This window comes from Plectrocnemia conspersa, unplaced genomic scaffold (assembly GCF_051122295.1).
Source record: "Plectrocnemia conspersa isolate PC_06_02 unplaced genomic scaffold, ASM5112229v1 ptg000011l, whole genome shotgun sequence".
Classification (NCBI taxonomy): domain Eukaryota; kingdom Metazoa; phylum Arthropoda; class Insecta; order Trichoptera; family Polycentropodidae; genus Plectrocnemia; species Plectrocnemia conspersa.
In genome coordinates, this window is record NW_028277175.1 from 21,494,755 (window position 1) to 21,518,679 (window position 23,925).

Consider the following 23,925-nt stretch of genomic DNA (forward strand, 5'->3'; position numbering starts at 1 on the left):
CGCAATAAAACGAATCGAAGCTTATCATAATGAAAGATTTATTTGTAAACCTTATTTAGTACGAAAAGTTTATTAATAACTATTTACAAAATAACTCGTTATATAGCGATATAACATAATGTACAATAATCGTTTATCACTCGATAAAAATTAAAACCGTACCTAACTAAAGTAACTGTAATAGTAGTATACTGATCTTAATTACTCTCGGAGATCAGGGAAGTTCGCCGAGCGATCGAAACGCTCGGGCGAATTAAAAATCTACGTGACAAGATTTTCGGTAGCAGGCGATGCTGTTACAATGCTCCGTCGGACTCAACCGATGCGATGTTAACGGGTTCGCAGTGCGAAAGGTTCGAGAAGTTCAGACCGGAAGTGCAACTTTCGACTCGACTGATGGTGACGGCGTTACACGAAGGGTCTTCTTCGTCGTATACGTTCGCGGACTGCGAAGACCGACCGGCCGTCGGTACGATTTCTATATTTTTATTTCTGAAAGGTAGCAAATCCGTGTTGATCAAATTGAACTTTTTGTACTTCTTATACAGAGATTTTTTAAAAGCTTTCGCCATCGATTTGTGGATAATCTCTTTGTTCGATCTCACGCTGTCGTCTTCGTCTCTCCTTCCGCAATGGGACACTTTGGATATTTTAATTTCGTTGTTCTCTTCCAGATTTTTCAACACCGATATGTTTTTGACGACCGAACTCTTTGCGGGGCTCATCGAGTGAGCGCCGCTCTCTTTCTGCAAGCTTTTGAGCTGTTGGAGCGATATGTTGACGAACGACGAGTTACTGTTAGTCGGCAGAATGGACAGGGAAGTGCCGGACGTGTCTGTCTCCTTGTCGAGATGTTTACATTGCGACTTGGTCAACATGGTTATTTCGGCCGAACTGTACGCGGTTAAAGCTTGAGGGTCAAACAATTTTATTGGCAATTTCTGCGGCGACGTCTTTTTCTTGCGAATCGACGTTTGGTTCAAGCGTCTCTTTGTCTTCGGAACTGCGGCCGGGTACTGCTTCGGGCTCAGGGCAGAGGACTTCCGAGGCGTACCAACCTTCGGACGAGTGCTCTCCGAATATAATTTGTCGTATGGCTTCGATAGAAGGGAGGGCTGAAGTAGGACTTTCATTCGTATCGCCTTCGCAAGAGGAGCTGTCGCCTTCTCCGTTCCAGGCGTCGACGACGACGGGGAAGCGCTCTTCGACGTCTCCCTCTCGATCGGAGGGCTCGGACGGTAAGCGGGTCTCGCGAACGGCGGGGTGTTCCTCCGCGTTATCGTCGACTGCTTCGTCTTCATCTGAGCCTTTCCCTGCGACGCGGCTTTCGCGGACATCCTCTGTAAGGTTCCCAGGTGCATCTTCGGCGGCAGGGGTTCCGATTTTGGAACCAATCGGTCCGTTTCTTGTGAAGATTTTATTATGTCCTCTTCTATAAACTCGGTCTGCAAAAATTGTTTTCGTTTCAAATGGGGTTTCTGTGTTAATACTGTTAAAGAACTTTCTTTGTGTTCACATTTTGCCTTTGGAAGATACGAGCAGTCGTACTCGAAATCTTTGTCGAAGTTTTTAATGCGATTGCGAACCGGTCGCCTAACTGTACAAGACTCTGATGACGCAACGTGTCGATGTGACTTTTTATATTTGCTTTTATTCAGCTTTTCGGCTTCCGAAGCGTCCGGGTCGACTCTCGACTCGACGTCTTCCCAGTCGATCGACGATATGACTTCTGCTTTTTCTTCGAGGCGAGGTTCGAATTCGGTTATCGAGGAGGAATCTGTTTTAGTCATTCTGAGAGCGTCTGTAAAAGAAAAAGGTAGAGTTTAATGATTTGGAAAAACTCAAGACTCGTCGAGTAGTCTTAGATTACGATACACACCTGATAAGAGTGTTGATTTTTTCCGAATCGCCTTCTGTCCTCTCTTTATGAAGTGTTTTTTTCTTTTGATTGGTCTATATGTGTTTTTCGGTTTGCAGCGCTTCGCGTTTACCGATTCGACGGGGGCGTCGTCTTTGAGACGATCAAAGCCCTCGTCTAAAAAATCATTGTCCATCGTGTCTGCGAATATTTCGCTATCGCGTTCCGCTTCAACGTTACCGGGATTCATCTTCGATGCCATTTTCATCAGTCGCGTCGGTTGGAGCATTTGATGCTGCGTTTTCATATGCCTCTGATACTGAGCTACGTTGCAGCTTTTCACCCCGCACAGTTTACACTCAAACTTGATCCAAATGAGATGCCTAGATATGTGCCTTTCTAATTTTTGCTTAACCGAAAACGTCGACTTGCAATAAGCGCAATGATACTTCGCATCCGTTCGATCGTCGTCTTCGAAGCTGTTATCTGTGGATTTTTTCTTCTCGTCGATCATATCTAAGTCGCAGTTATTGCCAACTAAGAGTTCGTAATTGTTCGACGCCATCGAATAATCGTCTTTTGACAGAGAACTGTCGTCGATTTGACCGCAAGCTTTATTCGGCGATCGATCTATTCGCGAGATCCTCTGTATGTCTTCAAAGTTTAAATCGCCTTCGTCCGCGTAAGTCATGTCGTCGTTGCTATTATCGGAAGAATTTTTCTCGAAATCGACAATTGCATCATCACAGTCTTTCACAGTTAGCGTAAAGTTCGAATCGTCTTGATTATATTCGTTACATATATCGATAGTAGAAATAACATCGTAATCGTTCTCACCTAGTTTACCGTCCGAGTTTGTCAAGTCGTCTTGATCCATGGTCTCCGGCGTTGCGTCCTCGTCGACTACTAGCGGAGAGTTCGTTCTCACACTGGCCGGATTCGATTTGTTGTAATCTTTTCTGATTTTGATTTCGATTTTTTTCTCGATCGGTCTCTCACCGATGAGCTTCTCGGCGAGTTTGTCGATCTTGGCTAGTTTCACGACGGGTTCCGGGTAGTCGTCGATATCTTTATGGTTGAACGTCGTCTTACCGGCGAACCTTTTTTGCGAATTGGAGTTTATCTTATTTTGAGCAGACTTTCGGAGCTGACATGTTTGACGGTGAGAGCACAACGCGGCTCGTCTCTCGAATCGTTTTCCGCAACCGCCGCATCGAGGAATGTCTCCGTCGCCTTCCAAGTTATCGATCCAAGCCTGAAAGGAACGTAATCAATACGAATACTTATAGATTAAATAATATATCAACGTCGATCACGATCGTCCTAAAATGAAACCTGATTTTCTTGATCCATTCTTTGCTGCTCGGATAAAGGCTCTGTAGTAGCGGCGACAGTTTTTACCTTTTCGGGATTGATCGTCGAGGTGTCTAACATATAAGCCTTTTTTTGTATAGTTTCACGCAGTTTGCGAATGTGCGTTGCACTTTTTCTGCAACAAGACACTACGTTAAAGATATATCATGGCAAGAACGAAAACATAAAAACATGCACATACCTGTGAACTTTAAATAAGTGTCTGAATACGCTCCAGGAATTTGAAAAGGTATCTGCGCAATCGGTACACGGATAGACTAGTCGATTGTTTGTGTGTTTGTGCTTTATGTGAAACTTTTTGGTTTTTAAAGTTGAAAAACTAATTTTACCTAAAAAGTATCGACACTTATTACATGTAATTTTCAGTGAGGTACGTTTCAATAAAATTAAGAAGTATAATTACAAGTTTTACAAAATAATTCATCGTTGGAATTTTTACTGTCGCTTGTGCCGTTGCTATTATTTGTAACGCTACTATAGAACGTTTCTGGTTTCGTAGAACTATGACACGTGAGCAATTTACCGTCTAATCCGAGAATGCCTTCGTTTGAAGAAATCATTCTATCTAATTCAGCAACCTGTAATAAATTAAATGAACATTTATATATTAATCGCTAGTTGAGGTTTATTCAAATTTGTTACATATGAAACGAGGTCAAGAAGTAAAGATTAGAAATGATAGTTATTAAATAATGTCATCTTGGCAAAACTTGAGCAATTTAATTTCTAGATTGACATTACAGCACTAGTCACTTAAAATTAACCTAATAGTAAAACAGTAAATTAGGATAAATTAAGAGAAACTGTTGGGCGATAACACAATTCACATGATTATGTTTGAGTGATTTAAACGTTTCAAAAATGGGCACGAGAACGTATATACAAAAATGCTATCTCAAAATGTAGATTTAGCTGCAGAGAAAGATCGCCAAACTATGTATATTCAAAATGAAGATATATATAAGTTAAACATCAATAAGTAGATGAATTAATATATTTTATGAAGATTTGGAATGCATACTCTTTTTTGAGCAGTTTAATTGTCTATTTCACATTGAATCAACATTGACAACCATCATATTGTAATGATTTTACACCAGCAGTATTTTTCTGCCTATTTCAGGAAGTATAAAATATAATATAGCTTTTGCTGTTTGTTTAATTTATAGTTCAACATAACTTGGCTCTAAAAACGAGCAATACTTTAGCCAATTGATGAAAAATCTTGATTCAAGAGATGTTGCCAGTTGTGTCATGTTGGTTTTACTCCAACTGAAAAAATAATTTCTGTATGGATTACCACAGCACAAAATAAGCAATAAATTTGATAGTTTTGATTACTGATCCATCAAAACTGTTCAATGTAACACAGTTAAAAAATGTAACAGAAGCAACGTTAAAGACGAGAATGTGTTTATTCCCAGAATTACAATGATAGCTAGTAATTTACATTTTTGCTTCAAGAGGGCTTCGATTAATCTTGACGATGAATAAGATGCAACGTCAGTTGCTTAATGTGACAGGAATTGACATGAGAAATGAATGCTTCTCTCATTGTCAAAATTCTATTATTATTCAACAAAAAAAAAGTTAAGCAGTCTAGAAAAGTAAACGAAGAATATTTTTCTTGTTTTATTAATTATGGTTCATTTTATTGAGCCAATCTTGAAATTAAATCTCCACAATTCGAATATTTCTCATAATTGATTTTTCGAAAAATTCTCAGAATATTTTGTTTCAAGATATTGTTTCATGTTTCAGTATGTTAGAAAGCACAGCGCAAAAACCACTGTTCAAACCTTCACCTAACCTCAAAAAATTAACTATTATTCCAGTATTATATTTGATTAGGTTAGGTTTGGGTTTGAACAGCAAATGAACGTTTCGCAGCTGTTAAATTTGAGCGAGGCGCCATGCCAACTACCAACAAGTATCCATGTTTCTCCCGTACCTGTTCTCTGATCGAATCATGCGACAATCGATTGCTAGATATGACACTTTGATAAACGGCGGTGTTCGACTCTGGAATGCTTTGGATCTTTACACGATTAATCGTAAGTTCCGATTCGGATTTATCGCCATTTTCCGATTTGTGCATCAGTTTTTCTATCACCGACGTGAGATCCTTCTGACTCTTTTTCATACAATCCACCTTTTGCTTATTTACAATCGTAGCTTTATTCCTAACAAACTCTTGATAATCTTCTTCGTTCTTCATTATGACGCCCACGTCGTCTTTCTGTAAGTGATCAGGAATTATAAATATATATATAAAATATCTACATGTGCACATTAAAAACACCAGCTTACCATATAATTATTATTACTAAAATGAGGATGGAGAGAAGAATTAAACTTTTCACAACAATATACCCTCTTGTGAGAAATGAAGTTTGCTAAGCTTCTGAATAGATTTCTGCAAACTCTGCATTCGTAGATGATATCGCACTCCATCGTCAGCAACTGCTTTAGCTAAGATTAAATTTTACAATTTAAGAATATTGTTTTTTTATTGTAGCAATTTTTGATAATATTACCTCAGGCGTTCCCGTGTGGTAGACGTTGCACGCCTGAGCGAAGCCCGTCACGCTGGTCACAATCGACTTTCTGATGATGGAGAGATCCGGCATGTTGGAGTTTTCTTCGGAGCGCGCCGGAGACGCTCCCGCCGTCGATCTTACCTTTCCTTTTTGAAATTTCATATTCGTTCTGTTACTAGTCATGCTTAGATCGATGTTACGCGTGATCCATGGGTGTGTTCCGAGCGATCTTCATACGCCTAAAATCAAGATGAGAAGATCGTTAGTTCATAATGGTCATTGTTGTATAAATTTTGTCAAAACTAAATAAGAAAAATAACTGCGAAACAGCTACGACATAAAGTCAACACTGAATATCACTAATTGACCTTGACGATACAAATTGAACACAAACTCAAACATAGCGGAGTAAAATGATTACAGTACGATACAGAACGAAGTTCATAAGCATGATAAGCAATTGATAGAGATGTTGGTCATTTTTACAAAGAATTTGTTTGGAGTAATAAATTCATCGAGTAATTTAATAGAGTAGGTGGAAATAGTTATTTTGAAGAGTGAATAATTGATAACTTATGTGCCTATGTTTGGAAATTAGCTGCTAAGTTTTTTTATTATACGCTGTCCTTCTGCGCTTTGATTTATTCAATTACAGATGTACTTAAATCAAAAGCTTTTTTTTCTAGTCAAGCGCTAGTCTTAAATTTTTCATTTTATTAGCAACTTGACGGTAATATAATGTGAGGCCAAGCTCTATTCCGAGTTGTACCAAAATGATTAGTGTAAGAAACGACACGTAACAAAAAAAAATTGAGCAAACTAAGGTTTCACCCTTTTTATATAACAATGAACTAGATAGTAGCGTTGAAGAGCTATACTTTTAAATTGGAAAATATTTGTTAAGAAAACAAAAAAAAATGTATATTTATACAGTGGAAATGATTTTCTTCACAAGGAATGTCATGAGACAATTAAATTTAACCGCAAAAAGTTAAATCAAGTGATTTTGCTCCACGGTTCTTTTTAATCCGCATCCTTTTATGTATATACCTGTTCTATTTTTGACTCAACATCCCTAATGTTTAGAGCAGTATCTTCAAAGGCTTCCAAGCTTCTTGAACATCTTTCTGACATACTCAGCTGGAGTGGGGGATTATCTTTATGAAGAATGCTTGTCTACAACTGAAGTTTTTGGGTAATATTTTTTTTTATTTAGTTTTACAACCTATTTAACCTAACACTATTATGTAGTTTTACAACCTATTTAACCTAACACTATTATGACGATGATAAAACATGTGTGCTGTGGCCTTGCCAACGGCTGCTTTCCGTACAACTCACCTTCCACGTTAGCGTCATTATATAGTGAAAATATTATATGTATTTACATTATATAATTTTTAAGAAATTATTTATTATAATAAAAATTGACGTCACCGATTTCCAGACTTTTGATTTGAGTATGGTGTTTTAATACTAGGTATTGATTGATTTGCCTCGTTGGTACTGATTTACTCCGTTCTAACGCATCGGGCTAACGCCCGTCATATTACAATTGAAATATAAAAAGTGTTTTTGTGATAAAAAAGAATGATCATCAATTATTATTAAATATTATTTTCATTATAAATACATATTTATTGACATATTTTGCCATACCTTGAAAAAGTCATGAATCACAATGGCATCGTGAATCGAAATTTTTTAGAAGAATCTGAATTTTTTAGTTGATCAAAATCACGTTATTGCACATGCATGCAATTTGGCCAGTGGTAAATCTGTCAAGCGACTCTGACGAATTGCTTCTTTATTATGGACACTCTTTCATTCTCCGTTCAATTAGTTAGTGGAATTTCACTGATAGAATTGACAATAGATGATAATTCACTCAAAAACAAGTTTTATAAGTTCACATGTGTAACAATAACACTTTTAGAGTATATAGAAAAGCGTAAAGAGATTGTTTATCTAAAACGGTCCAATTATAAAACAAAATTGATAAGTTGTGTTTTATTTTCGAAAACGACAGATGCAATAATTAGTAAAAGAACAGATCTCTCTTCTCTCTGGTCGTACGTTATGTAAACGAGCAGGCTTTTCAGGATTTTCAGTCGAGACAGTGGGGGCGACGGGGCGCACGCCATCGACAGATCGCGGTCGCAATGCTCGAACATGCCGGTGGCGCGCGGGCGCGGGCGCGTACCTGCGAGTCGTTTCGCGAGGACGTGCTCGACCGGGCGAGAGGGGAGAAGGGTTCGCGGGGGGCGTCGCCTCCGGTTCGTCTCTCCCGGCTGGCGCTTCGTCCCCAAAGATCGGGGCACCTCGAAAAATGTTCGAAAGAGTCACTAAAAAGTGGACCTCGCAATTAAAAGGGGCTCCGCCGGTCCGGGGGCTCGGTATTTCATTCTCACCTCGCAGCGGCCGTCGGCGGCTCGCCTGCTTTCGTTCGGCTCTCTGCCGCTAGAGGCGCTAGCCGCGAGAAAGTCTAGGGCCGCCCCTCCCCCTACCTCGCGCGCCTCCTCATCCCGCAGACATGCTAGCGACCGCGAGACAGGTGAGCGCCGAGACGGGGGCTTCGCCCCCTCGAGATGAGATCTATTCGCTGCGAGTCGAACGTTGCGTTTCATCGAATACAGACAAAGAAATCGGATCGGATCGATCGCGCCGGTTCACCAGTGACATTTGATTAACCAATAATATTTAAGGGTTCAAAATTTAAATTAAAAATATATTTTTTAATTTACTTTCGACCGACTTTGAGCATTGACTTAAACGGGAGGTTATTTTTTTCATAATTTTTCTTTTACTGTTCTTTCAAAATAAACCAATGAACAAATTATTCTATTATTTAAAACAATATGACGTACAGTTTTTCATGCATCACAGTTGACTTCATTAATAAATGATTTATTTAAATGAGTGAATATCTGTATACAACATAAAAGTGACTACTGGTACTTGTTATAGCGACATTTTTAATTTGTATTAATATCGAACAAAAACCTATAAAACTGAAAGTTTACCAATGTCCGTTGTATCATCTAATTGTAAAAAATACTCGGGTCATAATTGTCTTAGTCTTAAAGTAAGTTTCTGCTTCTTTGACATAAAATGTTCTTTGCCAAGTGGCTCATATTTAAAAAAATACAGATGTTACTGAACTTCGTATGGAACCCCAAAATTATCCGTGTTTATAATTTAATAGAATTATCTACATAATTTTCCTTAGTCCTTAACAAATGGATGTAAAAATATACATGCTTTCCAAACAGAATCAAGTATTTTTTGTAAAATTATAAAGCTGTAATGGAATATTATTGTGTGAATGAACTAAAAGGTTTTGTGCAATACCTGCTTTTTGCATACCAAAATATACTCAAAAATAAATACAAATAACGATTAAATCATATATATATAAAAACGTATGATATTGACGTCCTTTCTTCGCTATATATATTTTATCTAACAATACTTGAGAATCATGCCGGTGTTAAGTTATATTTAGAATCGTAATTTGACTTAAATCTCATTTGAAATCATGGAATCTCTCAAGTCGGAATATATGAGGCATGGAAAACCAATTAAAGTTGTTTGTATTGATGAAAAGTCGGATCATATTTGTTGTGTTGTATAACTTGTCTAAAAAGCAAAGTTGATTCACATTTGATTATTTTTCCCTTTTACAAATAACATATTATATTAAATTATCAGTTTAGGCACTATTTATGAATTTATCGACGATTTTCAATCATTTATAGCAAAATTTAAGAAAAAAATTTGATTGTAGTGTGAATTTCTCAAAGAAAAATGTTTGTCCTTTTTTTATTAGATGTTGAAGCCCGATTTATTACAAAAAAAAGCGACTTTATCAAAATTGGTTGGAAAATATAGAAGTTCTCCAATAACGTCCCTGTTCAGAATCCATGTCAAAAGCAATAAAATCGTGCCATCACAGTGGAAACCCTTAGCTTATTTAGCGTTCATATTAACACATTGTTGTCGGGACACGGATTTTTCCGTTTTTGCGGAACTGCTGCTGGATTGCGGGACCCGTAAAAATCCGTTTTTTGTAGTCTGTTGCTAGAAGTCGGCTCACGTGTTTATCCGTGTAATTTGAACTGCATTTTTTTTTGTTGTCAGCAGCTAGATGTCACTGCTTTGATATTTAGTAAAGACATTATTTTATTCGTCGTCGCATTTATTACATTTCCACCAAATGTATTGTACTAATTTTGATATTGAATTTTTATTCCGTACAAAAAATTAAATAACGAACTATAAACAATTCCTGTTATCCCAAATATCTTCTATTATGTTCAATTCTATTCAAGATACTTCGAGGAATTACTTTCTACCTGATGTAAAAGAAGGGATGGTTGGGAGTGAGAAAACAAAACAAATTCCAATGAAACTTGACCTGGGGTAGATAACAAGCAACAGTCATTGCGACATCTGTGACTTGTTATAAAAAAAAAAGACATCATTACAGTTACGCGTAAATGTTCGGTCGTTCGGTTGTCTAAAAAATAGTTTTACACTCCGAAATGTTTTCACCCGATAAAAATAAATCTGACGATGAATTTTGTGTGGATAATTTATCTGATTATTGATAATTGGGCCAAAAGTGTAGCTATGTATCTTTTGACATACCTCTACACAGAGGTACGTGTTTTTAGAGATATCATACGTTGAAAAACTATTCATAAAAACAGATTGTGCCATATTTTAGTTTTATTTAGTGTTTAATTCGATTTTTTATTACATACATTTTTATAGTACTTTTATGTGCAAAATAAACGCAAGTTTCCAGTGAATATAAAACTGTCAACCTCCATGTTTCTTCTTCATTTGATAGTACTGTTTATGGTAAGTCTATGTTTAAAATTTCATAATTTTATATTGTATAGTATAAAAGTTATGGCGAGTTTCCGAAAAAAAACGCGGAAATTCTTCGTTTCCGAAAAATTCCGCGGCTGTTAAAAAATGGCCCGCGCCAGGCTTGAAACAATGCGCGAAATCACCCGACAACAATGTGTTAAGGCTTTTTATAACAATGAATGAAGCATATCTAAACCGAATTTTGACCAATAGGAGAGCGCAAAAAACGATTATCCCTTGCGTTGCAGTGGGAACGCTTGTTATCGAGCGTTCCCACTGCAACGGCGCCAACACGATTTTATTGCTTTTGACGTGAATTTTTGACTTCTGAAAAGTGATAATTGTTTTTGCGCCCTCCTATTAACCAAAATTCGGTTTGAATACCCTTTGACTAATATATCATATTATAAGTAATATTTTCAAAACATAGTGTAATATCCAAGTGTAGACAAACATGGAACAATATGCGAGATGCGACGTCTCTCCGTACTTCTTCCGCTTGAGTTGGCTTAGTTTGCATTTTGGACTTGACTTGTAGTACTGCAAATGGTAAACTTTAGATTTTCATTAAATATGAATGAAACCAAAGAAACGCTGAGAAAGAAAATGGTTGCTGTGGTTCTTTCTCAGCGGGAGTTCGTTCATAATATCTATGAAATTACAACATGGTTTGTGATTTATTTAAAAAGTACAATTATAGGATTGTATCGACCTTGACTATAGTCTAAATAAAAGTGACCAGCTTCTATCTGGAACGTATTTAATTAAAAAAAGGCTTGTTGGCCAAAAGTTTGATACTTGGGTGCTGCACAAATTGAGCAATACAGATTGTAATGTGTGCAAAGAAGGTCACGTTACTGCCATCAAATCATACTATCGATTCCAATAAGTACTGCTCACAATTGACCAAACTGATAATCGACATTGTGTTTCACCTTTACATTGAGGTCCGTCAAAAATTGTCACAACTCAACTGTGATCTTGTACCTTCAGACTAGTAATTGTTTAAAGCTTTGGAGAACTTTTTTGATGGTGTAAATTTACATCCTGTCAAAAGCATTTGATCCTTCAGCTTATCAATCACAATGAAATATATACAACTGATTTCTTAATTTCTAAATAAAACTGAACAAATATATGTTACAAGCCAACATATAATATAATAAATTGTGTCGAACAAAATGTACTGATTTTAAATTAAATGTTAGTTTTTCAAGGTTATGTTGGAAAAAGAAATCATTAACAAAGTTGATAATAAAACATGTTCACTAATACACTCGAGGGTTACTGATTTAAATTTCGTGCAAATTATGACGCATACTTCAACATAACATTTTTCAATGACACACACACGCACACACACACATTCTTTTGGTTTTACTTTTTGAAAAATATTTGAATTGCGATATAGAATCCTACCCGATGTATGAAACTGTGCGTAAACGCGAGAGCGGTTTTCTCGTCTTCCAACTCGATGCAAAAGTCCTTAACCTCAAAACTGAAATTGAAGTTGCATACCTCTAGTCTCAAACTTGGGGCGCAGAGACCGATTCGTCACATGGCAGTCGAATGTACGTCTACGGTGCAGTATGTAATTTGCGTATTTTGTCGAAATCGATAGCGACGAGCGATGGCCAGTTTTCGCCACAGTTGCGTTGCGAAACGATCGATTCTTGGATATTTGTCGGAATTGTCGTCTTCCGAGATTTAGCGTCGTCGGGAGAGCGCAGTGGTCGTCGACCTTAGGGTACAAGCGCTGTCGTTCGACTACGCCGCGCCGCCGATCGCGACCAATGTACACAAGTAGCGCTCAATGACTACTTTTGTCGAAAGGGTCGTTACAGCTACATTATAAAAACGTAGCGAATCTCATTACTAGAAAGAATACCAAAAATCGTTTGAATCACTGCAGAACATCAACGAGAACGATTGTCTAAAATTGGAATTGAGTCATTCTGTTCCGCCTTTCAGATTGAGAAGCACTGACAAGCGCTAAAGTTGAAATGCAAATACCACTAAAAATTACATTCAAGGATCCATTACTTTCTCTGCACTGCACTGCATCAGTACTCCTGATGACATAATTTTAAACTGACGTTGAACTTTGATAATTTAAGCACAAAATTCCGACTTCAACAGACAACTCCAAAGCACAAAGCTGATGACATATTTAGTGCTTTTTACTGATCTACGATTATCAAAGTCAGGCATAACCACTTCTCTGACTTCTCGATCAGAGTTGATGACGTTTTAGCGTTCTTTTGCTCACCTATCAAAGTCAGATTGTTAGCATTCATACAATGTGATCAAGGATTATCCCAATTCTGATTTCATTGCATTATGTACAAAGAGACTATGTTCATTATTGGATAAATTCGGATCGAGTCATAAACGTCAAAATATTTCTCAAATAATTATCGATCAGAGTGAAGTTGATGACATTTTAGCATTTTTTGCTGACCCACGATTATCAAAGTCGGTTTATTAGCGCATTCCATGTCCAATGTTGTTCAAATTCTAATTATGTAATACAATATGCCAAAACATGCATTGGGTTCTCGAGCAACCACTTTTGACTTTCACATATAATTATAGATCAAAGCTGATGACTTTTTAAACATTTTCTACCTTTTTGTATATCAAGAGTATCTAAATTCTGCTTTTGTACATAAAATACCATGTCCATTGCTGTTCAAGTTTGCTTTCAATTATAAACGTCAAAATATTTCATGATCAAATTGGAGTTAATGGCATATTAACGCTTTTTACTTACCCACGATTATCAAAGTCGGCTTATTAGCGCATAAAATACAAGGAGACCATGTGCAATATGGTTCAAATTCTATTATGTAATACAATATGTCAAAAACTTACTAAGGTTCTCGAGCAAACCACTTTTGACTTTCACATATAATTATTGATCAGAGTAAAATCTTTTTAAACATATTCACTTTTTTGTCTCCGAAGATTATTCCAAATCTACTTTTATTACATAAAATACTATGAGACTATCTTCATTGATGTTCAAATTAGAATTAAGTCATAAATATCAAAATATTTCTTGATTAAATTGAAGATAATGGTATTTTATAGTTTTTTGCTGACCTATGATTATCAATGTCGGTATATTAAGCACAAACAATATGAGGAGATCAAGACAAATGTGATTCGCATTCGAATTATGCACTACAATATGTCAATAATTTGACTTAAGTGCTCGACGCTTAACTTATAACTTTTTAAAAAAACTCATGTCTGCTAATCCAAGATTATTCTAAATATGCTTTAAATACAAAGCGATTATGTTAATTGCTGTTCAAATGTTAATCATAAATGTCAAAATATTTCTTGATTTTTTTGAAGATAACTGTATTTATTTAGGGTTTTTTGCTGTAAATGTGATTTATATTCGAATTATGTATGTTAAAATCTTAGCTGAGTCAAAATCTATAACAAAATTCAATAAAAGTTAATAATACATATAAACAATATCTTTGTAAATATAGAGTGCTTGATGTGCATATTGAGTTTAATAGTATTTTTTTATTCTGGCTGATTTTAATGGCAGTAAGAGTGTTGTTTCATTTTTTTAATATTAGGTCGTACAAATGCAGCATATTAATGCTCCTAAATGTAATTCTTTTTATGGACCTAATTGGTTCATCAAATTATTTAACAATAATTCTTTCGTTAATCTCAGAGTGTATCACTAAGACGAAAATATTATTTATTGCCCACTCACAAGACAAAATATAAAGCATTGTGTTGCTAGTAATACATTCATAGAACAACCAGAGTAATGTAATTATTATAGTTTTTTATTTATAGTCTAGAAAGCAAACATTAAATGTTAAAATTAACCTAAAAGTTCTAACCGATACCTATTTTTTTACCAGTAATTGGAAATTAGTATGTTTCATAATACAATTCTCCGTTGCGTTTGTGATTGAGCAATGCTGCTTATCCAAAAAGCTTAAATTTTAGTTCAAGTATAAAATGATTTATTGTTAATATATTATTATTCAAAATTATCTTATTCAATGAGGTTATTTATTAATAATGATTATAAACAGAAAGAATATATATTACAGAAAGCGAGACATATTCAATATGTACCAATGAATAAAATTAATTTTTTAATTGTAGTACTAAAATACTCGCCTCTAATAAACCCTTAATTATAAGAATGTATAGTATTAATTAATGCTTCCTAAAGCAATATTAAAAATTGATAAGTTAAAGTAGTTCATACTGTTAACAATGTTGTCATCAGTAATGAGAATTTTATATGACTCATCAGTTAATACAGTGACTACATTCAGGATTATATAATCTGCATTCTCTCGCCTACATATAAAATAGGTTTTAGCTTCATTTTATTTATTTTAAAACGTTCCTCTCATTTAATAGGTCAATTATGTTCTTCTTTATAACACATTCCCAGATAAATTTTCACGTTCGTGCTATACATATATATGACTCATATTCTTTAATCTGTTTTTATATTTTCAGGGTTTGCGGCTGGCGATCAGTTCAAAAATCAACTATGCAGCATGTTCCATCCATCCAAAGGTGATATGTGATTTTAAAAAACTGCATACCACCAATTCATTTAGAAGCTTACTATCACCGACGAAACCAGTTGAGCAGTATGGATTACTCAGAAGAGGCGTTGAGAGGGTTTTCAAAAAGAGTTTGCTGAAAGGGGTCAGAATTAAAAAAAAAAATTATGTATATTTTGAACTCTTTGTGATACGTTACCACTTTTTAGAGATTAAAAATGAATGGACAGGTGTTGTATGAAGGAATAGTCGACACAGTAAACTACGAAGATTGGTTTAAAAAGTTGAATCTGATCGATTCGTTCAATTCATGGTTTGTGGTCACAGAGTTGCACGTGTGGATGCTGCTCGTTCGATCCATGAACCAAGCCAAAGAAGGTCAATGGCTGAGAGATTTTATCATAGAAACATTGTGGTTCGATTCAGAAGTTAGGGTGAAAAAGCTTAAGGTAATTTATGCCATACTAATTAATCTTCAATGTGAATTAAAGTTTCTTATATAAACGAATACATCTTTATAGCATCTTTGTATTAAATTATGATTTTATGATTATAGGTTGGCGACAGTAAGAAGAGGACAAATTATATGTATATGTTATCGGATCAGTTTAACGCTGCAATTTTAGGATACGATGAAGGTTTACTAAATGGAGACATATTTCTCGCAGGAGCGATATGGCGTAGAATTTTCGGTTCACAAATGACCGATCCCGAGTTATTAGAAGTAATAATACGACATATAAGAAATCAGGTATGTACATGCAACGAAAAAGAAATAGTTTTATGAGTAATATACATTTTAATATTTCAGATCCAGGTCCTAGAAGAAATGCCTACAACAGATTTTCACGCTAAACCTAAAATAAAATGGATGCTTTTAAATGATAAATTATAAAGAACGATTACTGTTTGAAGTATTTATTTAGTCGTTAGGTGTTAATAAATAATTTAAGAATTATAATAGAGACTTTTCTTGTACTAGTGAGGATTTGTCTCGTTGAACTTTCTCCAAAGATAATCGCATTTACTTGTATCATACAGGTCCATGTCGACCATGTAACATATATTTTCTTTAATGCAATCATTATCACATTCTTGGTTTACATAAGAATCGGAAGATTTCCCTCTGAATATGTGGTAGTCATGCGTCAATAGTTTCTTATCAGTCGTGATCATTCTATGGACCAAATTGTCTATATCTGAGGCGGCTAATGATTTAACGCCGTAGTGCTCCTTAAATGAGTAAGATTTAAACCATCTCGGTTGTTTATCGGGCGTAAGATTTGCTTCCGTCAAGTTGTAAATGTATGTATCAAAGTCGAGTAAATCCTGTAATAAGCACAGATATTAGTATATATCTACTATTATATAATAAATCAAGATATTTATAAGCTTTTTAAAAAAATAATACTTTTACTTACAAATGTTTTTCCATCGACTTTAAATATCCTATAATTTGGATTAACGAATGAAAATGGAGTTAAACTGCCACTGTTCCAAGCTACCAGTAGCGGATTTTGCATATTACTATTGTAATATATTTTAAACTCGTCATTATGTGTATGTCCATTTAATTCAGCAACTATTATATTAGAAAATCTGTAATAACAATTAAATATATTCATATATATATAAATAAAACTTTACACTTATTACTTTTATGAGTAAAAATAATCTAACCTCCGAATAATTTTAACGTATTCCCTAGCACATGTGTAGTACTGATCTTCCACTCCAGGTGGAATATGTGATAAAATATGTACTCTTTCGCCAGCTTTTTCAGCATTAAGTAAAGTGCTTGTCAACCATTTTAATTGTCCGCTAGGATCGTTTGGATCAAGATGAATCCACCTTGAAATAAATAGCTATATTATTAAATGTATGCATTATCTTCCCAAGATACCTCTGTCAGCAAGTGGTAGGAGAATTATTTTTTAACAGTAGAAGTTACACAAAAGTTACACTAATAGAAAATGGAAAAATATTATAGAATTTTGGAAAAAAAAAATTATGTACATGTTGTTGTATTAGAACTGTTCTGACTTTAGTGTCAGAGTATTTATTTTTATTGAAGATTTATTATTGTGCAACTATTTTGAGAGTCCTAGCTTTGTCTGCGTCTGAAGAACCTAGTTGTCTACAAAGATCGGGTCTAACTCTGGATTCCAGACGTCTTAGAAGGACCAGTGTGACATGAAGAGGGAAGCGGCTGCTTTCTCAGTCTTCTCCATCTATGTCATGGTCGGCATAGCTTCACTTGGTAAGAGTTCTGATGAACTCTTTTGTGTCCCAAGTCGAGGATATCAGATGGAAGTTCATGATGAGGTGTTGACAGAAGCGATTTCCGAATGGATGTATAGATCTATGCGCAGTGTATGTATTTTTATACGCTTAGTTATCCTGGTAGAGGCTATGTTATTTACGACCAAATACAAAGATTTAAGGATGTATTTGGATTTGTTATTATCCTTCTGTTTTATTATTGGAACATTTTTGTGTTGTGTGGACGTTACAGTTGGATCAGGTTGGAGATTCGTTAATCTATCAACTTGTCATTTCATTTGCTGTTTTTGTCAATGCAATAGAATTTTTTGTGTGTATATAGGCACCGAATGGCGGTTAGAAATGCTTATAGCTAATCCTTCGATCATCACATACTTGTCCGCACAAACATAAAAATACATATGTATGTGCTAATAAAAATGTATCTACATCACTAAGATCAAAAAGTATAATTTTATAAAAAAAAAATTTATAGCTATATTTATACAGAACATTTAATTTTCCTACAACTTATTATAGTGATTTTTTAAATTAACATACCAATTGTATTTATAGCAAACATTACTATTGAGAACTATGACCCTCAAGCCGGGCTTAGCTAAAGTTGTATAGTAACCGCCAGTTAAGATTGTTTGTTTAGTCTCACTCGGTAGCCAAAAACTCCATTTGTCAAATAATAGTTCATATAGCCAACTAGTAGATACTTCAGGATCCGTCACAGATGGTGGAGCATATCTGTTATATTTTAAATAATTGAATTAATAGTTAAATTAGAAATATGATAACAATATCACGCATTACATACTGATTCAGTGGTTGAGATTCATGATTACCGATTCCGGGAAATACGGGTCTATTTCCAAAGACTTCTTTGAATTTATTGAGCGTTTCATTCAAACTATCTGTTATTAAAGGTTTTGATGTATCCCATACTCCGTGATCGATTGTGTCTCCGGTGTAATATATCATATCTACGTCCTATTGTATTAAATTATTTTAATAAGTTATCTGATATGTTTATACATAAACTGAAATATAAATATACCTTATGTTCGGCAACTCTTTCGACTCCGTTAACGAATGACCACCACGGTAAATCGCAATGTCTATAGTCGCCCCAATAACCAGCCGGTTCATCTTTCGTTTCGTTTTTTTTCTCCCTCGGAGTTCTCTGTGTCGATTTTTTACTTCTCCCTTGATCTAAATCTATGAACATGTTTCCGTCCTCATCCAAATGAACTTTCTGTTCTTCTTCGCTGTCATCTTCTAAAGATTTCCAATGACGTGAAGCTCTTTCAGTTTGACCTTTACGACAACACGTCGGATCGTTACACGCTGCCAAACCACCGGGTTCGTAAATCGGATCATAATGGATGTCCGTTAAATGCGCGATTTTGAAAGATTCGTTGCTATCGGCATTAACTGGAAAATCCTGTTAAAAGATATGACAAGAATAAGCATTATCATTGACCTTTGTTTGTTTTTATATTAAAAGAAACTATTTTAAGATTAATTTCAAGATCAAGATTGTGACAATTGTATATGATTATAGAATTCCAATGGAGGTTATTGTTTCAAAATTGATTTCATCTTATCAAGGCGAAATTCATTAATATGAATTCTGCACAAGTATTTATATGTGAAAGTTATGTAATTATGTATTACATAACTTACATTGGCATTTTCGCATTTTAAAGTATGAAGATTGGTCAGTATTACTCTTATTAGTACAATATTATTTTTAAAAGTACATACTTTTGCTGCTATTTCTGCTTTTCTTGGAATGTCAATGGTCCATTCATATCGTTCATCCGAATATGGACATGCTGTTTTGCTGTTCGATTGAAGTAAGAGTCCGCAAAATGCTTTTTGATTAAACAATGGTTGATTTTCCATGATATATACGAATATAGGCTATATAGGAAAAAAATAATTTTAATTAAAATGACTGACATCATTACTGTGCTATTTATATTGCTATAATAAAACATCATTAATCTCTGGCGTATCAAATTTTGCAACTAAAGAGTATTTATTTCTTTAAATTTAAGGAAAAAGCATTTTTTTCTCATTGACACTGACACAGAGAAATGATATATTTGTATACTATTTCTAAAGTAACGCTTTCTGATCTATGTATGTAAATATAATACTGATGATCATTGAATCGATCACAGGTTTATTTCCATTACTTCTTGGTCCTGGGCATGCACGAGTATAGATCGTTGATTGTAAATATATATAATACTACTTTACTTTTTATTGCCGATTTTCCGTTTATTCTTAATGAACTTTCCTATGCTCACATATTTTTCTTGTTGTAAAAAACGATTTAATGGCTAAATTTTACTTGCTTGCTTCTTATAACTAAACACATTAACTTTGCATTAAACACATAATTGATAATTACATTTTTAATCATTTTCGATTAATAAGAGGAATTAGGAATTAAAAAAATATATATAAATTTAGTGTTAAAGATTGTTAGTATTATACGCGTTCTAATCATAAAAGATTTATTGTGTTATCTACATGCCGTCGTATTATTTAGAATTAGTTACAGTTATAGGGCTACCAAAAAAATCCATCATCATTTTATGGGGCGTAGAAAAATATATGTCCAGCAAAATAGTGGGGCTTGTAATATATTTATTAAACCAATAATGTTACAGAAATATTAGGTACATTTCAAAATAACGGTTTATTTTTATAGAAATACTATAGTAAAGAGTCTCATGAACTTTGTGAATATTCCTAGAAAAAAGTAAGAAAGCTATAATATTCTATAAAATAAATGATATCAAAATATAAATAAATACTTGTCTAATGTCTATGTATTTTTATATCCACAATAACTGCCGTAGTTTTAATTGGATTACCATTAAAACTATCTGAAAAAGTGACGTTGTAAATATCTTTGCTCCGTCATCTTGTTTTAAAATGGTGGCCATTAAAAATACTTAAGTAAAAAGTAAAGTGGTAAAAATGTTCTAAAATATAAAATAAAATTTAAATTAATATTTTATATTGGAAATAACGATTTTTGTGAACACGAATCGTGATCACAAAAATCAAGGTTCACTATAACTGCCATAGTTTTAATAAAATTTCTCTTAAACTTTTCTGAAAAATTGATCTCGACTAAGTTAGCCATTCTGACCCTAAATATTTTTTTAAAATGGCGGGCATTTGAAAATGAAAAAAATATTTAAAAATAGCAATGAAATAATAATTAAAATGAAAACATTTTTGTCATAGTATGTATGTATGTTAGTGAATGTGAATTTTTCAGTGAAATTATATTTTTACTAGTAGAAATATTATTTTACTATCTAGGTTTGTGAAAATGTATAAAATAATTGTATTGATCAATATCAATGAAAATATATGGCTCCTATTTTTCGGTTTAGAATTTTAATGCGGTTGTGGTCAGACTTTTTATTACATGGGTCAGAATTTATATCAAAAGGTCAGAATATAAGCGGCCTAATAAATATCAGATGGTCAGAATTCATATTAAATGGTAAGAATTATTTTGACAGATGTTCAGAATCATTTTTTCAGTTGAAAATAGTATTATTATTGCTTTAACGCTAAATGTTTATATTATACAACTGATCGACCATTCGCAGTTCATTGTCACAATCATTATCAAAGGGTCTTAGAGCCAACTTCTTTGGTTGGGCTCGTAACGTTGTCAGGTGTCGATACAACAAGCCAAGCGTGCTCTTCGCCACCGTCCTGTCGTTATTCCCACTTCGTTCATCTTTCTGAATACCTTCGCGTCCTACATACAATTAAATATATTCGTTGGGAGTTATTTATGAAGTATTCAATGATCTGACAAACGCTCGCTCGCACCTAATCTGTCCAACAGTGTTGGCGCGAGTAAGATATTTTATAAGATATTTCTCTAATAAATAATTTATTTCCCATTTATATTTATAAAAGTTATAATATTTTTTTAATTCACATGATCGTCCTATATTTTAATTCAACCATTTGATATTTATCATACCCATATATATCTGACCCTGAATAATAAAATTATGACCAGGCTATTTATAAAATTCTTTGAAAGATTGACTATTATTCTGACCCAAAGTTGATTTAAATTTTGACCATTTAATTTGCTGTCAAACTGTATTGTTACGCACACGTTCGGAACATTTTGGCCTTAACAGGTGATGTGTCACCCTACTTTCATTGAAACTTGATTCTAAATCTTTTCTGAAATGTTGACCTTATATATACATCTCGGTTAAGTTCGTTAGTCAGTCTAATCTCCCATCTTGTTTCAAAATTGCAACTTTTAAATAATAAAAAATCGTAACTTCGGTAAAAATATTCCAGAGAAAAAATAGGTACTTGTTAATTAGCACGGTACAACGCTCAAAAACCACCGGTTTTATACTCTACTGCGTGATGTGTATGTGCGCGCATGTGCGCCTACAGAGAGATCGCAGCATTCTCGTGTTTACGAAATTAATATATGAAATGTCTAAACCTAAGAATAACCTAAACAAATTAACAATTATACCATTATATTCGTTTAGGTTAGGTTTGGGTTTGAACAGAAAATGGACGCTTGAACAGTAAATGAGCGCGTATATTTACATATTTGATATTTTGAAGTTTTGAGATTTTCAAAATATGTGTATCAGATTTGTAGGAACAGAGTTAACTTATGTGATTCTCGCCAATAAGGGAAGTAAGCTAATTTATATTTAAAGTTTATATAAATTAATATTAAATAAGTTTTTCAAAAAAATTATTAAAAATTGACTTGACTTACCGCGTTAGACTCGATCAATCCTTTACACACCGATGGAGTTTGAATATTCAACGATATACACAATTTCGTCAAATAATCCTTTATATCTTCTATTGGAGAACCAGACTTGTACATCGCTATGACCATTCGGACTGCTGATCGACAAGTTAGGCACATTAGAGACTGAAAATTAAACATTGATATAATATTACACTTAAAAAGGTCTATTTATTTATTTTATTTACGGCACGAGGTTCGCTGTAACTTGAAAATGCAGCTCTATATATGTAACTGGAGAATGTAAGAAATGCTAATATTTGTTTGTATTCAGCTACATCACTGTTGCTTTGGGATTTTTTTGCATATCTAATCATCTGATCGGTTATATCCTCTATAATGTAAAAATAGACAATAAAATCTTATTCTATGATGTTGTATCTAATTATAATTTATTTACCCTCCGTCCGCACTCTCCTTGTCACTACATTTTGCAAACATATTAGAACGAGAAGCAAAATAGCCAAGCGCTTCATTCTGTGTGTTGTGTATCGAACTGAAAAGCTTCGAGCTGCCTTGATCGCTTTTATAATCATCAGATATCTAACTCTTCATAGTTTTTTCTTTATCTCGATTGAGGCGCTTAGGTGGGAGGTTAAATTCATACATTATTAATTGAGAGCACGTATATGTGCCTTCTTTCCTTATCATGAAGTTAATTTTTATTGAAATTTATGTAATCGAAAATGGGGTACGTTTCTTGCGTTAGCGTATTGCAATGGTAAAATTAACATGCATGAATGCGTTTTCCGACAACAAATCAACTACTTCTGCTGGTGGTGTTAAATTATATTATAACCATATTTCATAATAATTTATGTAATATTACAATATATGCATTACTGAAATAATTAAACTAAGAAAAATATTCATGTAATAGTAAATAAATTAATAACTTCTGATATATTGATAAATAATTGATTTTATCGCTATTTCCACATATTATTTAAATGAAATCGATATTTCCCAAGTATGATCTAAAATTTAGATTCCAAGTATATATATCTTTTATCTTGCGTTCCGCTTATCTTAAATTGAAACTGCGGTATTTTAGAACAAAAAAAGATAAAACATTCATCTTCAATACAAAATACTGATTTGATAACTTTAATCATTTGTTTGGTATTGAAAATTTAATCTCATATTTTGCACATGCTGTTTTTTTATCAAATCTAATAAACACTTATAGGTAGGGTAATTTATTTAAAAAATAATATTATGTACTTGATAATAGATACGTTTACCACATAAATTGTATTCTTTCGTCTTCAATACATTTATTTTTTCTTTGATAATTGTTTTCTGGAACGTAATTTAAATAATTATCTATGAGCCTAAAGCGAATGGCTTTAAAAACGAGCATTACTTGCAGCAATCAATGTAATAGTCGATAAAATCAATTACTCAATTCAAAATATGACAGTTATAGCACATTGATTTTACCTTATGGACAAGATATTGAAATAATAAAGTCACCATTTATCAAGTTGAATTCTTAAATTTACAAAATAGAATTGGCTAAGCACAGCTCAAATTAACCATTGGTAGTCCTATTATGCCGCTCATGAATTTTCATCAACCAAAATGCAATGAAACAGT

The 23,925-nt window shown here is 33.9% G+C and overlaps 3 protein-coding genes and 1 long non-coding RNA gene across 14 annotated transcripts; 2 read left to right on the plus strand and 2 right to left on the minus strand.

Annotated features, from left to right (window-relative positions):
- Positions 1–19: 19 nt before the first annotated feature.
- Positions 20–12,421, minus strand: LOC148229923 (uncharacterized). Of its 6 annotated transcripts, none has more exons than XM_088197829.1 (10): positions 12,169–12,421; positions 5,770–6,011; positions 5,543–5,704; positions 5,184–5,471; positions 3,636–3,810; positions 3,414–3,561; positions 3,194–3,347; positions 1,880–3,113; positions 1,517–1,801; positions 20–1,445 (listed from the first exon to the last, which is right to left on the minus strand). In XM_088197829.1, exons 2-10 carry the CDS (start codon positions 5,953–5,955, stop codon positions 919–921), a joined length of 3,159 nt encoding a protein of 1,052 aa, XP_088053955.1. In that variant the 5' UTR covers positions 5,956–6,011; positions 12,169–12,421; the 3' UTR covers positions 20–918. The 6 variants fall into 6 exon arrangements, with proteins under 6 accessions (XP_088053955.1, XP_088053956.1, XP_088053957.1 ...); XM_088197830.1 differs by lacking the exon at positions 12,169–12,421 and adding an exon at positions 8,184–8,234; XM_088197831.1 differs by lacking the exon at positions 1,517–1,801 and having other exon boundaries at positions 2,696–3,113.
- On the plus strand, positions 7,966–16,173 carry Uqcc1 (Ubiquinol-cytochrome c reductase complex assembly factor 1). Of its 2 annotated transcripts, none has more exons than XM_088197838.1 (5): positions 7,966–8,326; positions 15,163–15,357; positions 15,422–15,661; positions 15,769–15,963; positions 16,024–16,173. In XM_088197838.1, exons 1-5 carry the CDS (start codon positions 8,306–8,308, stop codon positions 16,105–16,107), a joined length of 735 nt encoding a protein of 244 aa, XP_088053964.1. In that variant the 5' UTR covers positions 7,966–8,305; the 3' UTR covers positions 16,108–16,173. The 2 variants fall into 2 exon arrangements, with proteins under 2 accessions (XP_088053964.1, XP_088053966.1); XM_088197840.1 differs by having other exon boundaries at positions 8,306–8,551.
- LOC148229925 (uncharacterized) lies at positions 8,568–12,421 on the plus strand. The gene is made up of 2 exons (XR_015811409.1): positions 8,568–9,767; positions 10,813–12,421. It is a non-coding gene; the product is annotated as an uncharacterized LOC148229925 (long non-coding RNA).
- On the minus strand, positions 16,115–22,820 carry LOC148229926 (sphingomyelin phosphodiesterase-like). 5 transcript variants are annotated; one of them, XM_088197833.1, is made up of 10 exons: positions 22,727–22,820; positions 22,515–22,660; positions 22,291–22,452; positions 19,251–19,409; positions 18,541–18,927; positions 18,301–18,473; positions 18,036–18,230; positions 16,893–17,063; positions 16,634–16,811; positions 16,115–16,541 (listed from the first exon to the last, which is right to left on the minus strand). In XM_088197833.1, the coding sequence occupies exons 1-10, from the start codon at positions 22,800–22,802 to the stop codon at positions 16,191–16,193; spliced, it is 1,998 nt and encodes a 665-aa protein (XP_088053959.1). In that variant the 5' UTR covers positions 22,803–22,820; the 3' UTR covers positions 16,115–16,190. The 5 variants fall into 5 exon arrangements, with proteins under 5 accessions (XP_088053959.1, XP_088053961.1, XP_088053963.1 ...); XM_088197835.1 differs by lacking the exons at positions 22,291–22,452; positions 22,515–22,660; positions 22,727–22,820 and adding an exon at positions 21,595–21,700; XM_088197837.1 differs by lacking the exons at positions 22,291–22,452; positions 22,515–22,660; positions 22,727–22,820 and adding an exon at positions 21,653–21,698.
- Between the last annotated feature and the right edge of the window lie 1,105 nt (positions 22,821–23,925).

Bases quoted from the DNA above. Each gene is read 5' to 3' on its own strand.
- LOC148229923 (XM_088197827.1), bottom strand. From the start codon at position 5,955: ATGACTAGTAACAGAACGAATATGAAATTTCAAAAAGGAAAGGTAAGA. The intron at 5,705-5,769 runs GTAATATTATCA...ATTTAATCTTAG, and splicing joins ACCACACGGGAACGCCTGAG to CTAAAGCAGTTGCTGACGAT. The intron at 3,811-5,183 runs GTACGGGAGAAA...AATTTATTACAG, and splicing joins ATGATTCGATCAGAGAACAG to GTTGCTGAATTAGATAGAAT.
- Uqcc1 (XM_088197838.1), top strand. From the start codon at position 8,306: ATGCTAGCGACCGCGAGACAG. The intron at 8,327-15,162 runs GTGAGCGCCGAG...TTATATTTTCAG, and splicing joins TGCTAGCGACCGCGAGACAG to GGTTTGCGGCTGGCGATCAG. The intron at 15,964-16,023 runs GTATGTACATGC...TTAATATTTCAG, and splicing joins TACGACATATAAGAAATCAG to ATCCAGGTCCTAGAAGAAAT.
- LOC148229926 (XM_088197833.1), bottom strand. From the start codon at position 22,802: ATGAAGCGCTTGGCTATTTTGCTTCTCGTTCTAATATGTTTGCAAAAT. The intron at 16,812-16,892 runs GTTAGATTATTT...TTGTTATTACAG, and splicing joins TACGTTAAAATTATTCGGAG to ATTTTCTAATATAATAGTTG. The intron at 16,542-16,633 runs GTAAGTAAAAGT...TGCTTATTACAG, and splicing joins AAGTCGATGGAAAAACATTT to GATTTACTCGACTTTGATAC.